This window comes from Dreissena polymorpha, chromosome 7 (genome assembly GCF_020536995.1).
Source record: "Dreissena polymorpha isolate Duluth1 chromosome 7, UMN_Dpol_1.0, whole genome shotgun sequence".
Classification (NCBI taxonomy): Eukaryota; Metazoa; Mollusca; class Bivalvia; order Myida; family Dreissenidae; genus Dreissena; species Dreissena polymorpha.
Genome location: NC_068361.1, coordinates 110719755 through 110744501, shown reverse-complemented (window position 1 = coordinate 110744501; position 24747 = coordinate 110719755). Strand labels below are relative to the sequence as shown.

At 35.7% G+C, this 24747-nt stretch overlaps 1 protein-coding gene across 3 annotated transcripts; it reads right to left on the bottom strand.

Moving 5' to 3' along the window:
• Positions 1-11460: 11460 nt before the first annotated feature.
• Positions 11461-23792, bottom strand: LOC127839435 (uncharacterized). Of its 3 annotated transcripts, none has more exons than XM_052367803.1 (7): positions 23654-23792; positions 17972-18131; positions 16567-16805; positions 14948-14973; positions 14329-14478; positions 12750-12854; positions 11461-12406 (listed from the first exon to the last, which is right to left on the bottom strand). In XM_052367803.1, the coding sequence occupies exons 1-7, from the start codon at positions 23685-23687 to the stop codon at positions 12263-12265; spliced, it is 858 nt and encodes a 285-aa protein (XP_052223763.1). In that variant the 5' UTR covers positions 23688-23792; the 3' UTR covers positions 11461-12262. The 3 variants fall into 3 exon arrangements, with proteins under 3 accessions (XP_052223763.1, XP_052223765.1, XP_052223764.1); XM_052367805.1 differs by having other exon boundaries at positions 17972-18085; positions 23654-23741; XM_052367804.1 differs by lacking the exon at positions 23654-23792 and adding an exon at positions 23325-23628.
• Positions 23793-24747: the final 955 nt, after the last annotated feature.

Genomic DNA, 24747 nt, shown 5'->3' with positions numbered 1-24747 from the left:
TTTGAAGTTTGAAAGCAATAGCCTTGATACTTTAGAAGTAAAGTCGATGTTAACACAAAATATAACAAAATATTCAAAGTAACTAAGTGGAAGAAGGGCCATAATTCTTACAAAAAGCTTGTTACAGTTGTCTGCTCTTGTTTATAGATTGGGGTCATGTTGGTCAAGAAATATGAAAGCAGCATGTCAAGGGACAATTAAAATATTTGAGGTGGTACGCAAACTTTAACAAAGAATTATTAATAATATGCATATTCTAAGTGGAAAAAATGGCCATAATTCTTACAAAATGTTGTTTACCGTAGTCTGCTCTTGTTTATAGATTGGGGTCCTGTTGGTAAAGAAGTATGCAAAATATGAAAGCAATATGTCAAGGGACAAAGAAAATATTTAAGGTGGTACGCAAACTTTAACATAGAATAAGCAATAATATGCTTTTTTCTAAGTGAAAAAAGGGGCCATAATTTTTACAAAATGCTTTCTACAGTTGTCTGCTCATGTTTATATATTGGGGTCATGTTGGTTAAGAAGTATGCAAAATATGAAACTTTATGTCAAGGGACAAAGAAAATATTTGAGGTGTTACGCACATTTTAATAACTATTTATCAATAATATGCATATTCTAAGTGGAAAAGGGGCCATAATTCTTACAAAATGCTTGTTACAGTTGTCTGCTCTTGTTTATCGATTGGGGTTATGTTGGTAAAGAAGTATGCAAAATATAAAAGCAATATGTCAAGGGACATAGAAAGTATTTGCGGTGGTACGTAAACTTTAACAAAGATTTATCAATAATAGGCATATTTTAAGTGGGAAAAGGGGCCATAATTCTTACAAAATGCTTGTTACAGTTGTCTGCTCTTGTTTATAGATTGGGGTCATGTTGGTTAAGAAGTATGCTAAATATAAAAGCAATATGTCAAGGGACATAGACAATATTTGAGGTGGTACGCAAACTTTAACATTCCAAAGCTCACGCTAACGCCGACGCCGGAGTGAGTAGGATAGCTCCACTATATATATATATATATATATATATATATATATATATATATATATATATATATATATATATATATATATATATATATATATATATATATATATATATATATATATATATATATATATATATATATAAATAAATATATATATATATATAACTAACGAAAAACTGCCTAGAGCTCTATTTTGTTTAACGTAATTTATAAAATATATTCGTGAAATATGTACCGTAAATTCGTCTTCCAGTATTACTTTCACGTTTACATAAAAACGCTTTTAAATAGTAATTGAAAGATGTAAACATAATTAAAAAACTTACCTTAGTTTAATGCGTTTGTTCGCTCGAAACTCCATTTTTCCAACTTACTTTCACTTAATGATATAAATACCGAGTGTATGATTTTTAAACAGCGCAACCGGGAAACTGTTATAAGTCTGGATACACACTCGATTGTAATTTAGTCAAGATTTGTGTATATTTTGTGCATGCCACAAACCCGCTAATCGGGGAAGGCGTTGGATTTCTAATTTAAATTGACAGATTGACAGATTGGTATTCCATACACGTAGATTAGAGATTTTCGCCTAAAACCAACCGGGGAATTCCCCGGTTGGTAGTTGTTCCCCGGTTTGTTGGTGTGTATTCATACGATTTTCCCCGGTTGGTAGGTTCTACAAACTCACACACACACACACACACACACACACACACACACACACACACACACACACACACACACACACACACACACACACACACACACACACACACACACACACACACACACACACACACACACACACACACACACACACACACACACACACACACACACACACGCGCGCGCGCGCACACGCACGCACGCACACACACACACACACGCGCACACACTTCTTTAAAGTATTTGGGTCGTCATACAGCTGGGCTTTGGAAAATTGCAATAAAAGCTGCTTGTTATGAATGGTACAGTGTTCAAATTGTTTTAGGTATTGCAAGCATCTCTAGGTAGTTTCGCTTGTCTGCTCTAATACTTCGCTGAGCGCTCATATATGCTTCTGTGTATTCATCTTGTGTTGTTATTTTCGCGGGTCGTGTTCTGCTGTTGTAAACAACTTATCTTCTTTTCTTGTCCTTCTTAAACTTTCTGAAGTTTCTCTGCTGAAATCCACTCCTTATGGGTGTATGACTTGGGGCCCAGTACATATTTGCATTATCAGGTCAATGCTAATTTCATTGTCTGACACATCTAATATATCATCTCTTCTTCAACAATTCCTCTATGACATCATCAAACAACACGGCCGTAAATCACGTGCGCCACCTCTTGTTGCGATGCATTTATAAATAAGCCAATGCAACTTCCGATGTGGCGCTCAGGCCCGGATGTTTTGCAATTTGATGGATAATTGTACAGGGTGATAATGTTTTATGTTGTTGTTTGTTTTACATCGTTCGCATTATTTTTAAAATCGGGCAATGTTGTGCGATTCAACGACGATTAATTCATCCAAAAAAGTACAGAAACATACATTCACAACCCATTTTAAAACGTGAGGACGTTTATTAGTTGTGGCATGGTAGAATTCGTAAAAGCAAATTGATGTATTTTGCATGTGTGACGAGCAAATTACCAGCCAATTAAATCGCTCATTTGATAAAACGATTACTTTGAACCAGTACAAGTAAATGCGTTCATAAACACATCGGCTTTTAGTCGATCTAGTAGACATATTTGAATTTTTCAGAAAGAGTAGGAGTCACTGCCAAGGAGGTGGCGCTCAGATAAGGAGGTGGTGTCAATGCCATTGCTTACTTGTTTTACATTGAAATATTTTATGTTATGATTTCTATTATGTTTACAGGAGTTACATTATTTTTTTGTAAATTGACTACTTCAGCACATTTGAGTCGCGTGCGTTTTTAATAAAAAAAAGTAGTTTTCTAATCAAAGTACTGACAGTACTGGTGTGACGATGCTTTTGAAGAAGATGGATATAAAAGCATCAATTTAAGTTTATATACATCACCATAATTGTGTATGTGGGTACGAAACTAAATACGGGTACGAAAATTTTGGGTACGAAAAAAATCTGCAAAAAAAAATGAGGAAATAAAATGGGTACGAAAAAACTTGGGTACGAATTTTTTTTGGGGTAAGAACAAAATTTGGTACGGACAAACAAATTGGGGTTAAGGGGAAGTAGTTCCCGTGGGGAACTTGACTAACAATCACACATTCTCGGCCCTTTCCGTCAAACATCGGATAAGTACCTTGAAGGCAGTAGTATAAAATACACATTTCGGAAGCGGTAATGCGGTCCTACATACGCGCGTAAAAATGTAGGCGAAGTATGTAAACAAGGCGGTAGACTGTCAGGAATGTTTGAATTTACGAAGAAAATTGTGTATTGATGTAAGTTTATTGAAGAAATGTACAGAAAATATATTAAATAAGCAATGGCGATATTTTTCTCAGCCACATAATTGTTAATAGTTTGATATCACAAAATGAAAGTAAACGTAGAACTGTCAAAAACGACAACCTGCCAACGTGTTGTTTTTTTTGCTGGCGCGAGAGGGCGATTACACTCAATGTGTTCACATTTTTACCATAGGCTTGACCAATGACTTTTATTGTATGGGTGGCTTTGTTATTTTTTTATTGCTATCATGTAACTGCATGATTGTGTATATGTTTACAATATCACACAAAGTATAAATTCTGATATAAATATACTGATTGAGCTTATAATAATCTGATATATATAGCCAGGTCAATTAAAGACTTAAAATACAATTTTTGTCCACATTTCATGAAGACGTGAGATATTTATGCACATATAGTATCAAGATATGGGGAGATCCATAAATAAAAAGTATTTTTGATCTGTGTTGTGAAGGCTCTTTTTCCATGACTGTGAAAGTGAAATTTCCATGTGAAAAGTATGTGTGTTTTTTAGTATTTCATTCAACCATTGCATAAAATTAACTGTTCTACATATACTTTTTTTGATAGGTGTTTGTTAGGTGATCAACAGGAGATGACCAGGGTGCCAGACAAAAGGGATATACATTTGAGATCTGGTCAGGGCTCCATATAAAAGTGTTTAAACGGTATACATTTTATATCTGGCCAGTGCTCAAGAGAAAATGGGTATACATTTCAGAAAATTTAACCATTTAAAAATGTTTAAATACCGCTTGATTAAGGCTCTTAGTTCACTTAGCATAAATATTTTTAATATATCTTTTTAACACTAAAAATAATATTAAATGTACAAATTTAATCTACCAATGTGTACAGATACTACTTAACATATATTTGACTGTACTGAATGTAGGAACTAGCTAAATATTCATAAGAAAAAGTATCAGGGGGTGAAATATTGATTGTCTGAAGCTCTGACCATGGAGCTATGTTTATATTATCTTTAAACACACTGATTAAAGAAGTAAAACAATATTGATACAACAGAGGGAAAATCATCCCCTCTAAACAACATGATATGTAATTATGTATAATCTTTATGGATCTTGATCAGGATCCGGTTAGGTACACAGCAGGACATTTAGGTATGCGCGCTGCGGGAGAGAGATGAGAGTGACTTACATTTTGGATTAATTTTAATTCACTGAAATTCATCACTGAAGTTACAGTATGATCTCAATTGATGTAGATGTACATGATTGTATCAAGCAACATATATTAAATAATTACATTATAAATTACCGTCATGATTTCAGTATCCTTTAAATGAGTTCAGTCAAGTTTATCATTCATATACATTGATTTTGTAAATATTATCAATATACGTATACTAGATGCAAACATATTTGAAATAATCCAATTTGATATACTATATATAATGTAACTACACATCCAAGCACACTAGCAGTTTACTAAATATAACATTTGCATTAGTTACAGATACATATTTACATTTGTATGTGTTTGAAAAAAATGTATAATCTTTAATGACATCATCTGACCATGCATGTCCTAGATTTTAAAATCAAGGCCCTGGTCTGAAACATTGGAAACATTCACGTTAAACTGTTACCAGGCTTCTGAAATGAATTTTTATTTAACTATGAAAGGAAATCTAATGATTTTTCTTGTTTTAAAGCAGTCATAGATCAGTTGTGGCCTCTCGGTAATAACCCATTTTTGCTTACTTGTCACAACCTCAAAACGTTCCACACTTCTATAATAGCAAATCTGGATTTAGGTGATCTTCAATGGTACATTTACACTTTAGCTCTGTCACAAGAGTGCTGGTAAAGTCAAGTCATATATTTAAATCTAGGCCATGTCAAACTCAGTGTCAAAGACAAATGAAAGATGCGTTCATTAATTATTGTCCCTTTGTTTACTACTGCTGTGAGTTTTTATATAATATAACTGTTGACCATCATGTGAGAGAAAATTCATATTATTTTTGAATATCAGGTTAAGCAGCCTTTTAGATAACAAAGTTGGCTAGTGTTCAATGTCGCTTCTGGGGATCAAACCCGCAGCGCAACCTCCTGCAATCAAAGTTGACACTCTACCACAAGGCTTTTAGGAAGGTTCTGAAATTGTTCGATCCCTCGAGAGTAACCAAACCAAAAAAGTAAGTCAAATAATGCCGCCTCGGTTTTATTGAGTCGGTTCATGAGAGATAATGGAAGGTGCAACATTTCTCACGCACCCTAGCATCGCTTTAAGCAGTATTCAATTCTCAACACGAAAGTGCTGGAGTCATTGATCCCGAGGGACCAGAACACTTGATTAATGTTCGAAATAAAATCAAATCATTTGACTAATGACAATTCTATTATTTGAGCCAGGTCACAGGAAAGAGTAATCAGTATCCAATTAAACTATTTGTTATTGTCAGAAAACCGCTTTTAAGCAAACAGCTTTCTTCAAGCGACTGCAGGCTGATCTGGATCCAAACTGGCCACAATCATCTTTTACTGTGACACAGCTCATTTAACTTTAAAATGATATCAAGTACTTAAATAGAAAGAAGAAAGAATACAAACCAGTAATTTGAGTAGAGTTTGTAATCAATGTTGAATTTCAGGACAGCTTGGTGATCTGCAAATCCCATATGATATGTTGATATCGGGTATCATAGTCATTCCATAAGTCGCAAAAGGCTCGAATACAATTTATAAAGCAAAATGTGACTTACATTGATAACTAAAAATACCAGTATGCCAGTTTTGCCGTGTCAAGCTGTCAAGATCCAGAAAGTCCTTCATTCACATCGAATATATCCTTCGAATTCCATCTATTGTTGTCATTAACCGAGATTTAGTGAATAAATAACTCATATATCCTAAATGACAGTTTCTAAATATCCAAACAAGCCGATTTATGCTGTAAGAAAGTTTTGACACGAGTGTCAACATTCTCTTATGGGCGCGGCCATTGTTGTATGTTGAGGCACGAACGACAACTCTGCTAGGAGAATGTTATTAACGATAATCAGCGAAGTATGCCGATAAGAAAAATCGAGCAATCTCAATCGGACTGGCTCGGTCTTTAAATAGGTCGCCATTGTGAAGAATTTTTTCATGGTATTATCACTTAGACGAAAAACCATGAAGCAGATTCGTCAAAAATGTCTTGATGGATTTAAACGTTCGTCATTGTAAGATAAAAATATTTAACATGTATTAAACAAACAAGTTTATGGAAAGACCGAGCAATCTTCATTTTATGGAGTTGATCGTGGGAAAAACAACATATTTGAGGCTAATTAAGATTCGTTTACTATGGCCTTTAAGTAAATTAAGCATTTGGATTAAGAGACATAAAACATCGTTTTAAGAAGAAGTAGTATCTTATATATTGTCGCATTGTCGTCATCGTACTATCGCGTTTACGCATTGTCGCCATCGTACTATCGCATTGTCGCCATCGTATTATCGCATTGTCGCCATCGTACTATCGCACTATCGCATTGTCGCCCTCTGGATTTTAATGTGTAACCACGATGGCCCTTACGGTATTCCGTACGTAACTGTTAAAGGGGCCTTTTCACAGATTTTGGCATGTATTGAAGTTTGTCATTAAATGCTAAATTGATAAATGTAAACATTGGATCTAAAATGCTCCAGTACAAAATCAAGAATAAATTAAAAAACAGAAAAAAGTAACCCTCAACAGAGCTCGAATCACTGACCCCTGGATTCCTGGAGTAAAAAGTCTCCCACTTAGACCACTCGGCCATCCGTGCTCCTACAATGAAAGATGTATTTAATACTTTATATAAGAAATCCTCGTAGTTTCACAAAATATAACGACAACAACAGAACTTTCCAAATTATTCAAACGTTTTGCGTTGCAACGCTTTATAATGTTCATGTTTTTAAATAAAGATCCATATAATGGCTATTTTAGAGCATGGTAAATGTTAAGTATTACTTTTCCTCACAAATAACATAACTAAAACGAAATTTGCGAATATGGAACATTTTTTTTTATTTTGTCAATTTACCAAAACGTGAAAAGGCCCCTTGAATGCCTCTTCAACTGGCAGAGCATAAACATGATTAAAGACACCAAATCACGTACTCATTTCAAATAAAAAATATTATGAGTAAAATTACTGAATTTCGTAGTAAATTGTTATAAAATGGAATTATATACATGTTTTACTGCATTTTGGAAAAAGATATTTTGCGATTGGGAATATGACCGAATAATGGCTTCAAAATCAGATGAAAAAAAAAAACAACAGCAGGCTGTCTGGCTAGCGCTGTTGTTGCCATACTGGCTACTCCAGACGGATTCCTGCATGCAAGTTTGGTTGGTGGTCAGAACACCCGACAGGTGTTGTTTTCCCCGGGTAATCCAGTCTTAACCCACAGCACACGACACAATCAAATAAAAAGGATATAAATAGCTTGAACTGTATCTATAATTCAAACTTTATCGCGACTTTCATTTTTCTTATGCTTATTAATAGAGCTGGGACACACTCTGGATCCTCATATAATGCAGCCTCATGCGCTGAGTGACCTCATACACTTTTTAATTGACATATAAACGGTATGAAAAGGCACTTTCACCTGTATACACATGCTACTAAGTCAATTTATTTGCACGTGTATTTATTCATAATCACATGGTTGTTCGCTTTGAAAGCACGTGTTCGTGAAAGTATCCTTCGGTACGTCTACCTTAAAATAATTAGCTTACGAGATTTACGGCAAACAACCATGCTTATTTATGTTTTCGTTAAATATCGAGCGGTCTATGAAGTGAATCATTACAAACTTTAATTAATGTCACCATTTAACCGCTCGTCAACACGAGGCAAGTAACTCTATGCTACAACTGACAAACTTGAAGGGCGACAATATACGTCCATACGTTTCAGATATAGCAAGCTATGACAAGTATTAGTTTAGTTTCGTATTCGAATTGCAGCCAAGCGTATTGCGGTTTATCGTTTAACATTAAGCATAAGCGGTTTACAACATTGTCCCAAAATATATGGACAGAATATAATATTAAGAAACAAGTTTTAATATTTAGTTTAGTTTCGTATTCGAATTGCAGTCAAGCGTTAGACGTAATGCGGTTTGTTGTTGAGCATTAAGCATTAGGCACTTAGCGGTTTACAACATTTCGCACTGCGCAGTACAATATTTACATAATTAGCACGCTCCAGTTTTGCTTATATGCACACTTAGATCACGACATAGGTCATACGTGTTAATGAAAAATGCCTAATTGTCTGTGAAAATGTAAAATCTGGCAACATTCTGAGTTATCCTGTCACATGCCTTAGAATCAGCCCGATATCCAAGGAACCTAATAACCCAAAAAGAGTTTAGGCTAGATGACAACGTGACCTCAAATATCCGTCAGTTGCTCTCCGCGCATGCGCACGCCTGTACTATTTTCTATTAATAAAATACAGAATCTACTTGTTTTCAATTAAAAAAACAAAACACGTAAAGCACTGTTTGTTTAAACATTATTATTTTAACAGCATAATTTCGTCTTTGTGTATTGAATTAATAACGATTGACTCGGTTTCTGTGTTGTTTAACAAGATGGAAGCTAGCCTAAGTGTTTTGCATGACGTGACGTAACAATGTTTTTGTTCGCGCGTGTTTTTTCCCATATTAAATATTTAAACACAAAGACTCGAAAACCAGATATTTTAGAAACATTTCAACGAATGTGACAGGATAAATAGAATAATAGGTTGGTGACGTGGATGGAGAATGGTAATCTGGCTCGTCGGAGGATCTTATCGGGCGAAAGATAACCATTCTCCATCCACGTCACCAACCTATTATTCTCTATATATCATTGTCAAGAAATTTATGTTTTGGTCTGCAACTTAATTTAATGCAGTTATTTTGTTCTGCCTCGGCGTGGTTTTAATGTTGCTGTGTCATTATTTTTATTAAGTTTTAACACATAAGCATCATAAAAATTAATCATTGTTATCAGACAATGATAACGGAACAAAAACTACACAACTTATATTGCATCGTTAGTCAGCTGATTGATCAAGTATTTAATGACGTAATATAATGTTTTACGATTGTTTGTTAAGTGACAAAATGAGTTGTTTTTCGGCTAATATGTACAATCTAGATATGAATGCAAGCTCCATGTTAACGGCCGACATACATTTGATTGAATATCTTGACGTAAATGATCCCCAGTATCTATCTTGAGTATCCTGATGTTAATGATCATCAGTATCGATCTTGAATATCATTACGTAAATGATCCCCAATATCCATCTTGAATATCCTGACGTAAATGATCATCAGTATCAACCTTGAATATCCGGGCGTAAATGACCCTCAGTATATATATCTTGAATATCATGACGTAAATGATCATCAGTATCCTTCTTGAATGTCCTGACGTAGTTGTTCCTCAGTATCATATCTGGTATATTCTGACGCAAATTATCATAATTAATTTTAATTATCCATCTTAGATTTTCTTACATTAATGACCTTCAGTACCTTTGAATATCCTGAAGTAAGTGATGTCCAGTTTCCATCTTGAATATCCAAACATTAATTATCTTCAGTATCCATCTTGAATATCCTGACGTAAATGATCATAAGTATACATTTTGAATATCTGGACGTAATATTTTCCCAGTATCCATCTTGAATATCCTGACGTAAATGATCATTAGTATACATTTTGAATATCTGGACGTAATATTTTCCCAGTATCCATCTTGAATATTCTGACGTATATGATACCCAGAATCCATCGTGAATATCCTGACGTAAATGATCCCCGGTATCCATCTTGAATATCCTGACGTAAATTATCACCAGAAACCATCTTGAATATCCTGACGTAAATTATCACCAGAAACCATCTTGAATATCCTGACGTTAATCATCCCCAGTATCCAGCATGAATATCATGACGTTAATGATCCCCAGAAACCATCTTAAATATACTGACGTAAATGCTCATCAATATCAATCTTGAATATCCTGAAGTAAATGATCATTAGTAGCCTTCTTGAATATCCTGATGTTAATTATCCTTACAATCCATCTGGAATATCCCGATGTAAATAATCATAAGAATCCATCTTTTTGACCTTTGACCCCCAAGTGTAACTCGACCGTCGTGCTAGACTCGTGTATCGTGCACGACACACCGTTTCAAATTTTTGATCATCTGTCACAAATGATTTTAAAATTAACCGATTAACAACGAAATTACAGCCAAAACAAGCTTTACAAAAGCCGTATTTGACTTTCGGTTTATTAAAGAGTAACCTTACTCTTTGAGCTGTGGGACACAGGGGTTGGGACACAGGGGTTGGGACACAGGGGTTGTCAGCGACACACCGTATCCATGATTAGCTGAACTGATGATGTTTGTCAAGTAAACTGTTTTATTGCGAGCCGTGCTTCTTTGACCCTATATGACCTTGACATTTGAGTCAGGGACTCTGGTGGTAATGGACGTGATATGTCGTGATCAATTGTGCCAAGTTAATTTAAAATAAAATGTATGAAATTGCCTGATAAACGATGAAGATACAGTCAGGACTATGATTAAGAACGTCCATACGTAAGAACCGTGAACTTCCTGGCATAATAATGTTTTTGAGCAGCCTCAAGTTCGTTTTGCGACGCAAAAATCAAGTATCTCCACACTTTAGAAATCACTTTATTAGTCGGTCTGTATGTCAGTCGGTATGTAAAAAACAAATCTCAACGTCATATTCGCTGCAAAAATCAAACACAGCATTCAATGACGAAAACGTGTATTCCGCTGTTGTACAACTTCCCATTCGTTAAATGCTTCGGAAATAAACGGTCACAAATGATTACCGGACTCATATTTGACTATGTATCGAGTAAATAATCCAGAAACCGCGTTTTCGTTTATTTAAGGACAAAAGATGTTTATTTTTCTATATAGCTTAAAAGTGTTAAAATCTCTCATACCACAAGATCCAGACTTTTAGAACTGGTCATTTACAAAAATGGTTCATGAATGGCCACGATCCTAGTGTCAGATAGTAAATACAAATGCACAGAACATACCAATATCAAAATGTGAACAAACTGCATATTAGTAATCACAAGCCACAAAGTTGTAGCTTTTGGCATGTAACCTTTTAAAATGCCATCAAAACTGGAGACGGTTTTTGTGTACAAATATATAATAAACAAAATATTTGCAGAGGTTTGTCTTTTACTCAACACAAATTACTCAGGCAAGCCTTTTGCTATTAACAAGAATTTTTAAGGACGAGTTTTATCTGGAAAAAACATTTACAACGTAATCAAAAAATATATGCAGTCTTCACACAAAACGATACATTGATAACATAAGCGGCAAAAATACCGTCTATATTAACAAAAGCACGTAAATGTATATACATTTTATCTCTATTATTGAGTGCATATATTAGTTGATGAATACAATACTTTAAAATTGCTTGTCGTTTGTTTTTGTTTTGTCTAAGCACTTCTTTATGAGCCCCTCTTTGGAAAAACGGGATTTAATGCTAGTCTGGGATGACCCTTTTCCCTTTTATGGAATGTTCGTTCAAAGGAAGTTCTCATATATCAAGTAAATGTGGAAAGTGTCGTCCCTGAATAGCCTGTGCGGAATGAACAGGCTAATCTGGTGCGAATCTTTGCGCACATGCATTAAACTCCCTTTTCCCAGAGCGAGGCTCATATTGATATGATCAAGTCTATAAAAGTGGTAACCACGGGCTTCATGGGTGACGTTAGGTCACTCTCTGTAAGCGTGCCTGGCGCTAAAACTCAGCTCTTCCGGGCTAAGCCACGGCGCGTCCTCGGGCCGCAGTATGACGGAGCGGATCTTGGGGGCCGGGGCGGCCGGCACGGGGCTCTCATCAATGTTGTGGTTCTTTCGCTGTAACCAAGGTGAAATTGGGACCATATGCTCGGCCAACTTTGCAACCAAGCATGGACTTGAAGTGATTAAGTTGAGTTAATCGCGTATTATACTTTACCAGCATTTAGTCTTAAACCATCGATAATTACTCATTAATAAACTAATTCATCGTATAAGAGGCTAATAGGAAATATATGCATACATACTCTTTGTCAATCAAATAGCATATAATTGACATCGGTAGGAATTCCTTTATCATGGTGGAATTAAGTTGTGTAATATAGGTATTTACTAATGAAAGCGGAGGAGCATTCTCGTTTAGGGGTTCATGGGCGGATGAATTTAACCATACGGGACTTACAACATCGCTTATTCTCGGTAGCTGATGCACGCTGCCGTTAGGGGGCGGATGGTTGGGATTTTCGTCGCCATCGTCCTCCTCTTCATTTTGAAACTCATCACCTACCTGAACACAAACAAGTCAACATGTAAGGAGTGACAGGCTTGAAGTAAAATAAATAATGATTTCAAACAGCTCCACAATAATTGAGTCGTGTTCTGAGAAAACTGGACATAATGCATGTGCGTAAAGTGTCGTCCCAGATTAGCCTTTGCAGTCCGCACAGGCTAATCAGGGACGACACTTTCCGCCTAAATTGGATTTTTGCTAAGAAGAGACTTTATTTGAACAAAAAATGTCATAAAAGCGGAACGTGTCGTCCATGATAAGCCTGTGCGGACTGCAAAGGCTAATCTGGGACGACACTTTACACACATGCATTAAGCCCAGTTTTCGCAGAACGCGTCTCATATAATACTCCAAAGCCAAGACTGCATCTGGGAAAGTTTCAGCTTCCTAAGTTGTTTGTAGCGAAAGGACAAATTTCACACTTGTTGAATGGAAATGTTATAACGTACCGACACATACATCGCGTTACCTCGTGCCAGTACATATTTCGTATTACCAAGTACCGGTACATACATCGCGTTATCATGGGCCGGTACATACCTCGCGTTACCAGGTTACAGTACATGTCTCGCGTTAACAAGTACCGGTACATACCTCAAGTTATCACGGACGGGTACATACCTTGCGTTACCACGTACCGGTACATACCTCGCTACATTTATACCCCGCGTTGCCAAAAACAGGTACTTGCCTCACGTTACAAAGCAAAGATACACACCTCGCGTTACCACTTACAGGTACATACCTGGTGTTACAACGTACCGGTATTTACTTTGAGTTATCACGTACCGGGATATGCCTCTTGTTACAACATCCATACCTCTCGTTATCACATTCCGGTAAATACCTCGCTTTGCCACATTCGGTAGTACTTTGGGTTACCACGTAACGGTACATACCTCGCGTTGCCACATTCGGTAGTACTTTAAGTTACCACGTAACGGTACATTCCTCGCGTTGCCATATTCGGTAGTACTTTGGATTACCACGTAACGGTACATACCTCGCGTTGCCACATTCGTAAGTAGTTTGGGTTACCACGTAACGGTACATACCTCGCGTTGCCACATTCGGTAGTACTTTGGGTTACCACGTAACGGTACATACCTCGCGTTGCCACATTCGGAAGTACTTTGGGTTAACACGTAACGGTACATACCTCGCGTTGCCACATTCGGTAGTACTTTGGGTTACCACGTAACGGTACATACCTCGCGTTTCCACAACCGGTAGTACTTTGGGTTACCATGTTCCGGTACATACCTCGCGTTGCCACATTCGGTAGTACTTTGGGTTACCACGTAACGGTACATACCTCGCGTTTCCACAACCGGTAGTACTTTGGGTTACCATGTTCCGGTACATACCTAGCGTTACCACAACCGGTAGTACTTTGGATTGCCACGTAACGGTAGATCCCTCGCGTTACCACAACCGGTAGCACTTTAGATTGCCACGTAATGGTACATACCTGTGTCTGTTTTCCACAGCAGCATTTCCAGACCATGCAGCACAGGCAGAAGAACACCGCGAGAATGGCGAAGCCTGTGATGAGGCCGATCTTGGCCGGGGTCCACCAGCACGGAGCGAAGAACTTGCATCCCGGGGCCGGGGAGGAAGTCTTAGAGCAAAGAAGAAATAATATTTATCAGGAGCCCGTCTTTGTAAAACATCTTACGACAAATTTAAGATACGGTGCATTTTTTAAAGATTTCATTAACTGCAAAGCTTAACACCTATTTTTGTGACTACGTGTTTTAATTTGAGTAATTCCTTTCATATGCCTTTTATATGCCTTCAGTACTTCACGTGTCTATTTGTTACGAGCTTATAATTCAGTCTTAACTTTTTTTCTTAAGATCTTCGCCGCGACATGACATTGTCTAAAGCTAGTATCGCGGTTATGAGCAGTGAACAGAACATATTCCTCACAGTAGCCTTTCAACAAAAAGAACTAGTGTTTTTTTCCTGTTCATTTACTAACTAATTACAAGCAAAGGAATTACGATTTCCTAAGTTAACTCATCTGGTGAATAGAAATTATAGACCCGTTATTGAACATTTAAAATATTTAGAAATAATTTCCTTACCTCGTTCGATCCGCATGATTGATAATCTGAAAAATAATGCATGGCAAATAGTAAGGGTCTATAATATTATTTCGGTGTAGCTGTCTTCGCTCAATTTTTACATTGAACTTTTGCGATAATTTATGCGGCTGGTATATTGAACGCAAAAAGAATTGGGAATATTTCCTTGAGAATGCACACTTACTGCAAACTATCGCAGATTACTTAATTGAGTCTGTTTTACTTATTTAAATTAAGCGGTTAAAATAAAGTAATAAGCATATATATAACTCCCAATATATAATCGAACATAATATTACATCATTTCCAAACCTGTGTGTGATGTTCTTAATATGTTTGCTTAATCGGGGTATATATGAGTCTTGTTCTGAGAAAACTGGGCTTAATTCATGTGCGTAAAGTGTCGTCCCAGATTAGCCTGTGCAGTCCGCACAGGCTAATCAGGGACGACACTTTCCGCTTTAATAGTATTTTTAGTTTCAAGGAAGTCCCTCCTTACCGAAAATCAAGTTTAGGTGGAAAGTGTCGTTCCTGATTAGCCTGTGCGGACTGCACAGGCTAATCTAGGACGACACTTTACGCACATGAATTAAGCCCAGTTTTCTCAGAACAAGAAACATATTGTGTGTTTGGCGTATATTAGTGAAACGAATAGCAACGATGGAAGAGCTGATGTCGATCTTTATTTACTCAACCTTAGATCACGATCGCCTGTCAGTACGATTTAGTTGTTGATTTTGAAAAGTACAAAATATGAATGTGTTAAGCATTTTTATAAATATGCCAAATAAGTATAGTACGCTAAAATACACAATTTATTGTGGATTTAATAAAATATTTTTAAAATAGCGCGCGGTATCGTGTGCTAATTCTCAGGAAAAACAATAATCGAGTTTCAGTAAATGAGGATTTTTAGTTTCGAAATTCGGGAAGTAATGTTACCGGTGACATTGGTCTTTTATTTAGAACATGCCATATAAGTATTAAGTTTAACCTCGATTGTCTGTTTAAAGACACTGCTTGAAGGGACCTTCTCACAGATTGTGGCATGCATTGAAGTTTGTCATTAAACAACAATATCATTAAAAAATCAAAAAGTAACCCCTCAAATAGGCTCGAACTACTGACTCATGGAGTAAAAGTCTATCGCTTAGACCACTTGGCCATCCGTGCTCATACAATTCATGATATAACTTGTACTTAACATAGGCAATCCTCGTATTTTCACAAAATATAACGACAACAACAGAACTCTCCAAATTATTCAATCGTTTTGCGTTGTAACGCTTTATGATTTTCAGGTTTTTAAATCGTCAAAAGATGCATATGATGGATATTTTAGAGCATGGTAAATGTTCAGTATTACTGTTTCCTCACAAATATCATAACTACAACGAAAATTTGCCAATCTGAAAAAAAAAATTTGGTTTATAATCCAAAACGTGAAAAGGCACCTGTAATAATTTATGAAAATGGAAAATAAGGACAGCTTAACAACCTTAAAGGTTCGAAACATAAAGATAGCTTCATCATTTCAACGACAACAACTCAACTCAAACAACTCTTATTTAAATAAATGCCCAAGCACATTACATTTTGGCTTATATCTTGGTCAATACCTGATTTCTCACAGAGAGCGTCATAAAGCCCGTAACAGTAGTACGTTCTATACTTCAGAGTACTATGGATCCTGTTGCACGTTTGAATACCAATACTGTCTGGTTCGCCATTATCCCAAACGGCCCATGTTACAGGGATAACGGTGTCACACATTGGCCACACGCTCGTCCAATTGGTCCCGTCGTACTCCCAGAAACTGCCAATCCAGAAATCAGAAGGCAGCACAAACCCGACACCACTGAAATCGAGACAACTGACTTAATGCATCACAAACTATTTGGTTTCAAACGTGTACTGTTGATAATTTAATGAATCACTGGTGAGTATCGAAGTATTATTGCTGAAGCATTTATGTCATACTCTCTATTTGGGCCTAGAAGTTTTATTGTTGAAACGTGTATATGATAGACTCAATAGGGTTTCGATGTATTTTAGTTAAAACGTTTGTATGGTTGTCCTCATTGGGTGTAGAAGTTTAATTATTGAACTTTTAATTTATTTTATACTCACTTTTGGATTGCTCAGTTTTATTGTTGAAACGTTTATATCAATCTTACTATTTGGTTTCGAAGTAATGCATTTATTGTGAATTGTTTGTATATGCCACTCACTGTATACCTTCAGAGTATTATCGTTGAAGCGATTATGTGGTACTTAATGTAGTTTTGAAGTATTATTGAAGAAATGTTTATATGACACTCACTTTTGTTTTTTTGAAGTTTAATTAGTGAAACACGCTTCTATTATATGGCCTGCAGGATGTTTAAGTGTATGTGTTGAAGCATTGCTATGATACGCATTACTGAGCTTCGAATTATTATTCCAGAAACGCTTTAATGATACGCATTACGTGTGCTAATTTTCGGGATATTGCTGAAACGTTTACGTGATGCGAGTTACTAAGTTTTATAATATTTGTTTCTGAAACGCTAAAATGATGCGCGAATAACTCGCAGTCTGTTCATGTTCAATGCTGTTTGCTATTCATCAGTATCTTAGGGTTGGAAATGAAGCCTTTAAAAATTGAATCTAGGAAGACAGGTCTTTAATTAAATTTAACTTTCGAAGGGACTACAAACGCGTCAAAGTACGTATCTAACTGGAGAGGGTTAGAAGATGCGCAGTACTAAATTTAGTGTAAGTGCTGAAACGTTTGAATTATAAGCATATCTTAGTTTCAAATTATTACAGCTGAATTGTTTACGTTAAGTATAACTGTTTCCTCGTAACTATCATAACAAAAAAAAGAATGCAAATCTGAAACACTTTTTTCAATTTTGTTAATTTATCAAAACGTGAAATGATTCTCACTTCTCAGTTTCTAAGTGTTATTTGTGAAATTGTATGTAAGATGCATTGTTAAGTATCGGAGTATTAATTTTGAATCGTTGATGTAATACTCACTATTGAGTTTTGAAGTATTCGATCATTCTGTCGTATTCAGTTTGTGAGTCAACCACAGCCAAGTCGTGGTACCCTGCCTCCATGCACTGCTGTTGTGCCTGAGTGTAGTTTAGCCTGGAACCGGCAGCTAATGTGAGGTGCATAAACTCACCACCAAGAACTGGAACACACGCGATAAAAGCAGATAAACTTCTAATGTGCATTGAGTTTAAATAAGGCGACGCCACATAGTTTTGAAAATCACCTGTTTTTTTATTGACAAATCTCTTTGTTTAACATGTCATATTATTAATACAAGCAAATGATTGTATTATGACAAATAAGGTTCGTTAATGTTTGACGTGCAAATGAACCAATTTTTATATGTATAAATTTTGGACCAAAGACAAACGCTAGAACATTTTAAAAGAATGAGACGTGTGATTTTGCTAAAAAACACGTATTTTTTTGGATGGAATTGTCATTTTAGTTTTAATTTTGCTCTTATGTGCAATAAACTAAAGGTGTTTACAAAGAAAACCTACTATTTGAAAATTAATCGAAATACACCATAATTCCTATTATAAATAATAGGAAATAGAATTTCGGCCCAAATCGCACTACAATGACAGTCTAGTCAGCATTTGGCTTGGGTCCGTTCAAAGTTGTCGGGGATTAGTTCGCTATAATTTGTAATGTCCATCAATGCCATGCCTTTAACAACAACTCAGAATATATAAGAAAAACATCAATATACACATGTACTGAGTTTATAAAAGTAATGTAATACATAAACACCGTACCTATTTTCGTAGAAACAAGAAAGGATAATATCAATTCCTTCATCGAGAAATCTTTAAGTTTAAATGTATTTTCTAAAATATCCGCAAACACAACGTGCACGTATTTTATTGGTGGTTTTTTCTTTTTCAGTTTGAGATTAAAAAGTGTGTTGCAAAAAATGAATATGCCTAATTATTATAAAATTACCCGGTCATTGATTCAAACTCAATAATAACATGGTCAAACAAACGGAACACAAATGTCCAGTGGCTACAGCTAACCTTGTTTGTTGTTTGAATTATTTAGCAAAGGGACTTGACCTGATCAATTTCGTTAATGCAGTGTTCTTTTCATCTGTTAGCAAAATCATTTGACGTTTTTGTATACACTAAATGGTAGTTAACCTACAATTGCCAAACCACAGGTAAGCTATTAGGTCTATACCAGAATGGAATACTTAAAGTAAAGACAATTTCTAAAATATAAAGGATTACATATAATATTGGATTCAAAGCTTTAATTCATTAAAAATTAATATTGCCTACTATACATTGGCAAAATGTATTCGTTCATCTCTTCTTTTATGTTTTAAGTAAAACCTAAATAAAGGTTCAGTACTCAGGATGAATAAAAAGTATTTAGTTTTTCCATTTAGCCTTTAAAATCAGATCTGTCTATCAAACAATCGATTGACAATCACACATCGATCTGAAAGTCAAGAGTAGCAAGTTCAAACAGAACCCTGTCATTACCAAACGATCTGAAAGTCAAGAGTAGCAAGTTCAAACAGAACCCTGTCATTACCAAACGATCTGAAAGTCAAGAGTAGCAAGTTCAAACAGACACCCTGTCATTACCAAACGATCTGAAAGTCAAGAGTAGCAAGTTCAAACAGAACCCTGTCATTACCAATCGATTGACAATCACACATCAATCTGAAAGTCAAGAGTAGCAAGTTCAAACAGAACCCTGTCATTACCAAACGATCTGAAAGTCAAGAGTAGCAAGTTCAAAAAGAACCCTGTCATTACCAAACGATCTGAAAGTCAAGAGTAGCAAGTTCAAACAGAACCCTGTCATTACCAAACGATCTGAAAGTCAAGAGTAGCAAGTTCAAACAGAACCCTGTCATTACCAAACGATCTGAAAGTCAAGAGTAGCAAGTTCAAACAGAACCCTGTCATTACCAAACGATCTGAAAGTCAAGAGTAGCAAGTTCAAACAGAACCCTGTCATTACCAAACGATCTGAAAGTCAAGAGTAGCAAGTTCAAACAGAACCCTGTCATTACCAAACGATTTGCAATCGCACATCAATCTGAAAGTCAATATTAGTAAGTTCAAACAGACACCCGGTCATTACCAATCGATTGACAATCACACATCGATCTGAAGGTCAATACTAGTAAGTTCAAACAGACACTCTGTCAGTGCACAGAATCTGTGAAAGGGAGAACATCCATTTATAACAATAAATCATTTAAAGAAATGTAATGTTTCTTGTAGTGTTTTGTTATAACGTGTACGTTTACTATAATTGAATCAGCTTGTATACAGGAAGATGTGCTACTGATAAAGCAGCATGTGTCTAATATAGCTAGTCTGGGACATGAAATACGTAAACCTTTCTTAGACAACGAGAAGCACTCGTTCCAACGTGTCGAATACATTTCTTTAGACAGTAATTAAATGATATAAATGTACCATTGTACGGGACGTGTTGGGCGACAGACCCTTATCAAAAATTTAGATTTACGTGAAAACTTTAAACATGCACTAAAACTCTACACCATAGAAACGCCAAAGTATGACAACAGGCGACAAACTTTTCAGTAGCGAAATCAACTGGAAGATTAGCCATAGTGCTGTTGTTGTATAAATGCATATATTATTGATGACTATGTATAAATCACACAATTAAATTATAAACAAAGAGTTATTCTAGTTTCATCAGCAGGGTTCAATCTTATTATCACTACGAGGTCCTTTATTTATGGAAATCAACTAATCGTCCAACATAAAAACGGGCAAAAATCGCACGACACAGGCAAACACAAAAAAATAGAACTGCAGTCCCTTGGACAGGCAATGAAGAGCATAGCATTGGGGTTTAAACTAGTAATTGCGCGCCAAGGCATGGCACTTGTTTAAGATTCTTTCAGAAAACATATAAGCGTTTATTGAAATAAACCGAAATGCATCACAATTAAGATAAAACATTATTATAAAATATTATGCCTACTTATCAGAGCAAAATAATGGTATCTTTCTGTTCAGTTTAAAATCACAGCAAAGGCTAGAATACTAATTTATCCCATTTTCACAGCGACATTGACGGTATAACACGTTGTGGGATATACTTGCTTGTATTCAACACTGTGGAATATACCTGTCGCGTGCACGGACTACTTTTTAAATGACGTCATGCGATATGCGCTAAAATTAGGTCGATATTGTTTGGTTCATTGATCGAATTTTAAGGTCACCCATTAGAAGAAAATGTGCACATTTTGCAGAAAAACATATATCTGACATATTCACCAAAAGAAATGTTGAAATAAAATATGAAATTACACGATTTTTGTTTTGTTATTTTTTTATTTATAACAAAGTCGACAAAACTTAAGCTTCAAAATTATACGACCTTCAACCTTTAAAACTAGTCATATGACATAATTTTTCGCCATCCGTATAATGAATCAGCTGATTGATGGCGTCATAAAATGGCATACTTGTTGCGTCATTTTCCTCATTTTTTTGACGATTTATTATAAACGCGACTTATTTCACATTTTTTCTACATGTACTGTATGTCGACATATCTGAATTGTCAATTGATCACATTTTCCTTATTTCGTGTAATGTGCATTGCTTATAACCAAAGCATATACTTTTGACATTTAACTTAAATATTAAGAATGTACAACAAGCCATACACATATCGCACAGTTCATGAATAATCTGCTATGTTTGCTTTCTTATTTAATTCACGTTAGGCATAGAGCTGTGTAAAGTATAAGATGGTAAAAATAGCACCACACTGGAATTGGGAACGTCCCATTTTGTACACGGGTATTTTCTACTTATTTATCTATTGTGTACTGGAATGTTTTCCATTCTTTGTGTATTTATATATTAAATTATTTTCTCGTACAATAAGGGCATTTACCATAGATAAATAAAACATTGTGCAAGTTTAAACATAATTATGTTTGTATGCAGAAATCTGCAAATGCAACCGAGTTTACCAACGGCTATTATTAGATAAACTGCTCCGGTTCATTTGAACAGCAGTAATGTAGAGTACATGACGTAGCGTGTGACGAAGAAGAAAGTTTATCGCGTTCATAAACTCATTTGAATAAAGTGATAGAATGGCATAAGGGTCTTTATTTAACTATGCTAAAATAATTATTAAAGACCCTAGATGCAAAATCGTCAATTATTGAGTTAAATGGATTATTAGATGGATTTTAAAGGATAATTAAAGGTAAGATACTAGTTCTTACGTGTTTTGATTTTTGTTTGTACTTTTGTCGTTCCCTGTTCTCGGGGAAATGATTTTAACATGGGCGCCATTGATGCATCGGATCACACACGGCATACCCATAACATTTTATAAAAAACACGTTCTGCGCGTCCTTAAATTCGTCCGAAGTCGGAAAACGTATTGCCCTGTATATTTTGTCAAATAAAGTGTCAGTCGCTGCAATTGTCTGTTTACTCGTCAAAATTGTCAAGGTCTTCGATAGCTAAAGAAACTTCAGCGTACAGTTTATTTAGTATTGAAAGACCTGTACAAAGTCGCGCCAGTCAAAAATCATAAAAAGCGACATAAAGTTATGGTAGCCAGAACTAGGTCGTCGATGGTGTACATGTATGTTGACATCGACAGCATTTTGTCAGGAGCAATCGCCGCCATATTGGATTTGATCATTTTCTTTCGAAAATAAAATGAATTATAGTAAAGTAAAATCTTCTTTTCGCGGTCGTAATGTGTTAAAATTCGCATACTGCGTAAAATTGAATGTAGGCATATGGTGATATTTTTTACTTGTTTTACAGTTTGTGTGTGAATTTTTTAAAGACTATTTTGCGTACCAGAACAAATACATGTATATCACTACGCATGGTTACATTTGTTAGATTTTAAGCGCTTTTATGACTGAATTAAAATTATTGTTAAGGTTATTAGATCTATTTATGTTAAATGTCACGTTGAAAAAATCAAATGGGATAAATAGAATACTAGGATTAGCGTTGAATACAGAGAAGTTTATGTTGCTCGGCTCGAACACCGAAAGCGCTCGCCAAGGCTCGCGCTTCCGGCGTTCTAAGCCTCGCAACATAAACTTCTCTGTATTCAACGCTAACCTAGTATTCTCTATATACCACCAACACTTCTGTCATTCGTCTTGTAACACACAAGGCTCGCTTACTAACAAAATTCCTGAACCCGTGTCAAATGAATAAACTATTCGAGTTAGAGAAGGCTTCGCTCATCAATTTCTTAGATCACGTGTTTGAAATGTCTGTCAATATTCAGCGTGCAAGACTATACATACCATCATCTGCTTTTGAATATGACTTACTAAACTCTATGGAACCACTCTCTGTTTATATCTTTTATTTTGCCCTATTTGAAGCCGTAGTGTTAAATTACTTTGGTAGAACTTGATTTCTTGCTAACTTTCTTCTATAACTCTGTACTTCAAGGCGTCATTTGAGGTATCGTGATCATATAGTCCATGTTAACGGACTTCCAGAGCCTTTGATGATTTTAGCTATGACGGCTCTGTGAATCCATATGCACTCCTTCATAAACACAAACGCAGTTCTCCGCAGCTATCAGTGCGCATCACGTCGTTCGTGACCAATCAAGGATAGCGATGAATAAACTTCAAACACACTTTAAATTTACCTGAATGGCAACCTACGGACGTTATTCTTTGCATGCACCCTTAAAAACACGACAATGTTTCAATACACTATTCTTGCTGACATTTTCATATTGAAATTTGGAACAGTGTAAATATTCGAAATATTATCGACTTAGGCTACGTCACTAATTACAATGTGCAAAAGATTGGTGTACTGCAATTTAACCGATAGCGAAATTTTAATCGGCAACATTGCGACAGTGTTCTAATATGGTTAATAGAGCGTAAGAAAGAATAACACAGTAAATAATCAAAGTACTGACAGTACTGGTGTGACGATGCTTTTGAAGAGGATTGATATAAAAAAGCATATATTTAAGTTTATCTACATCACCACAATTGTGTATGTGGGTACGAAAATTTTGGGTAGGAAAAAATGAGTACGAACATTTTGGGTAAAAATATTATGCAAAAAAAATGGGTACGAAAAAAGATTTGGTTACGAAACAGAATTTGGGTAGGCAAAAAAAAATGGGTACGAAATTTTTTTTGGGTACCAGCAAACATTTGGGAACGAAAAAAATGGGTACGAAAAAAATTGGAACGAAAAATGTAGGGTACGAAAAAAAAATTGGGGATACTGGGAAGAAGTACCCGTGGGGAACTTGATCCATTCAGCGAAACTGGGAGGCGGATTACATTCTCGATCAAATATAACAAGACATATCTTTAAAAAGATACTCGACGTGTATTTTCTGTACCACTTATCTTAAATCAAACGTTCTGCTACAGTAAAACGATTATGGATTATAACATTGCGTTTCAGCATATAAAATCAAAACTTGACATGCTCTTTAATTACACCATGCTGTTTAATTTCACATGTATATCATACCAAACTTTATATTTCATTGTTTCCTTTCATGAATTAATAATGATATGTGTACGGACGTGATTTCGCATACCCGTGTGCATGAACATGTAAATTTCCTCTTTTGATTATTGTTTTTTCTCTAATTCAATAAGCTTAGGCATGTTTGTTCGTTAAGTACGGCAATAATTTCTTGATGATTCCCGAAAGTAGGTATGAGCACATAGTCGTAATAGCACTTGAATACGTGAGTTCGCCCATGAA

Bases quoted from the DNA above. Each gene is read 5' to 3' on its own strand.
- LOC127839435 (XM_052367803.1), bottom strand. From the start codon at position 23,687: ATGCAAAGAATAACGTCCGTAGGTTGCCATTCAG. The intron at 14,479-14,947 runs GTAAGGAAATTA...CTTTGCTCTAAG, and splicing joins AATCATGCGGATCGAACGAG to ACTTCCTCCCCGGCCCCGGG. The intron at 12,855-14,328 runs GTATGTACCATT...GTTTGTGTTCAG, and splicing joins GCTGTGGAAAACAGACACAG to GTAGGTGATGAGTTTCAAAA.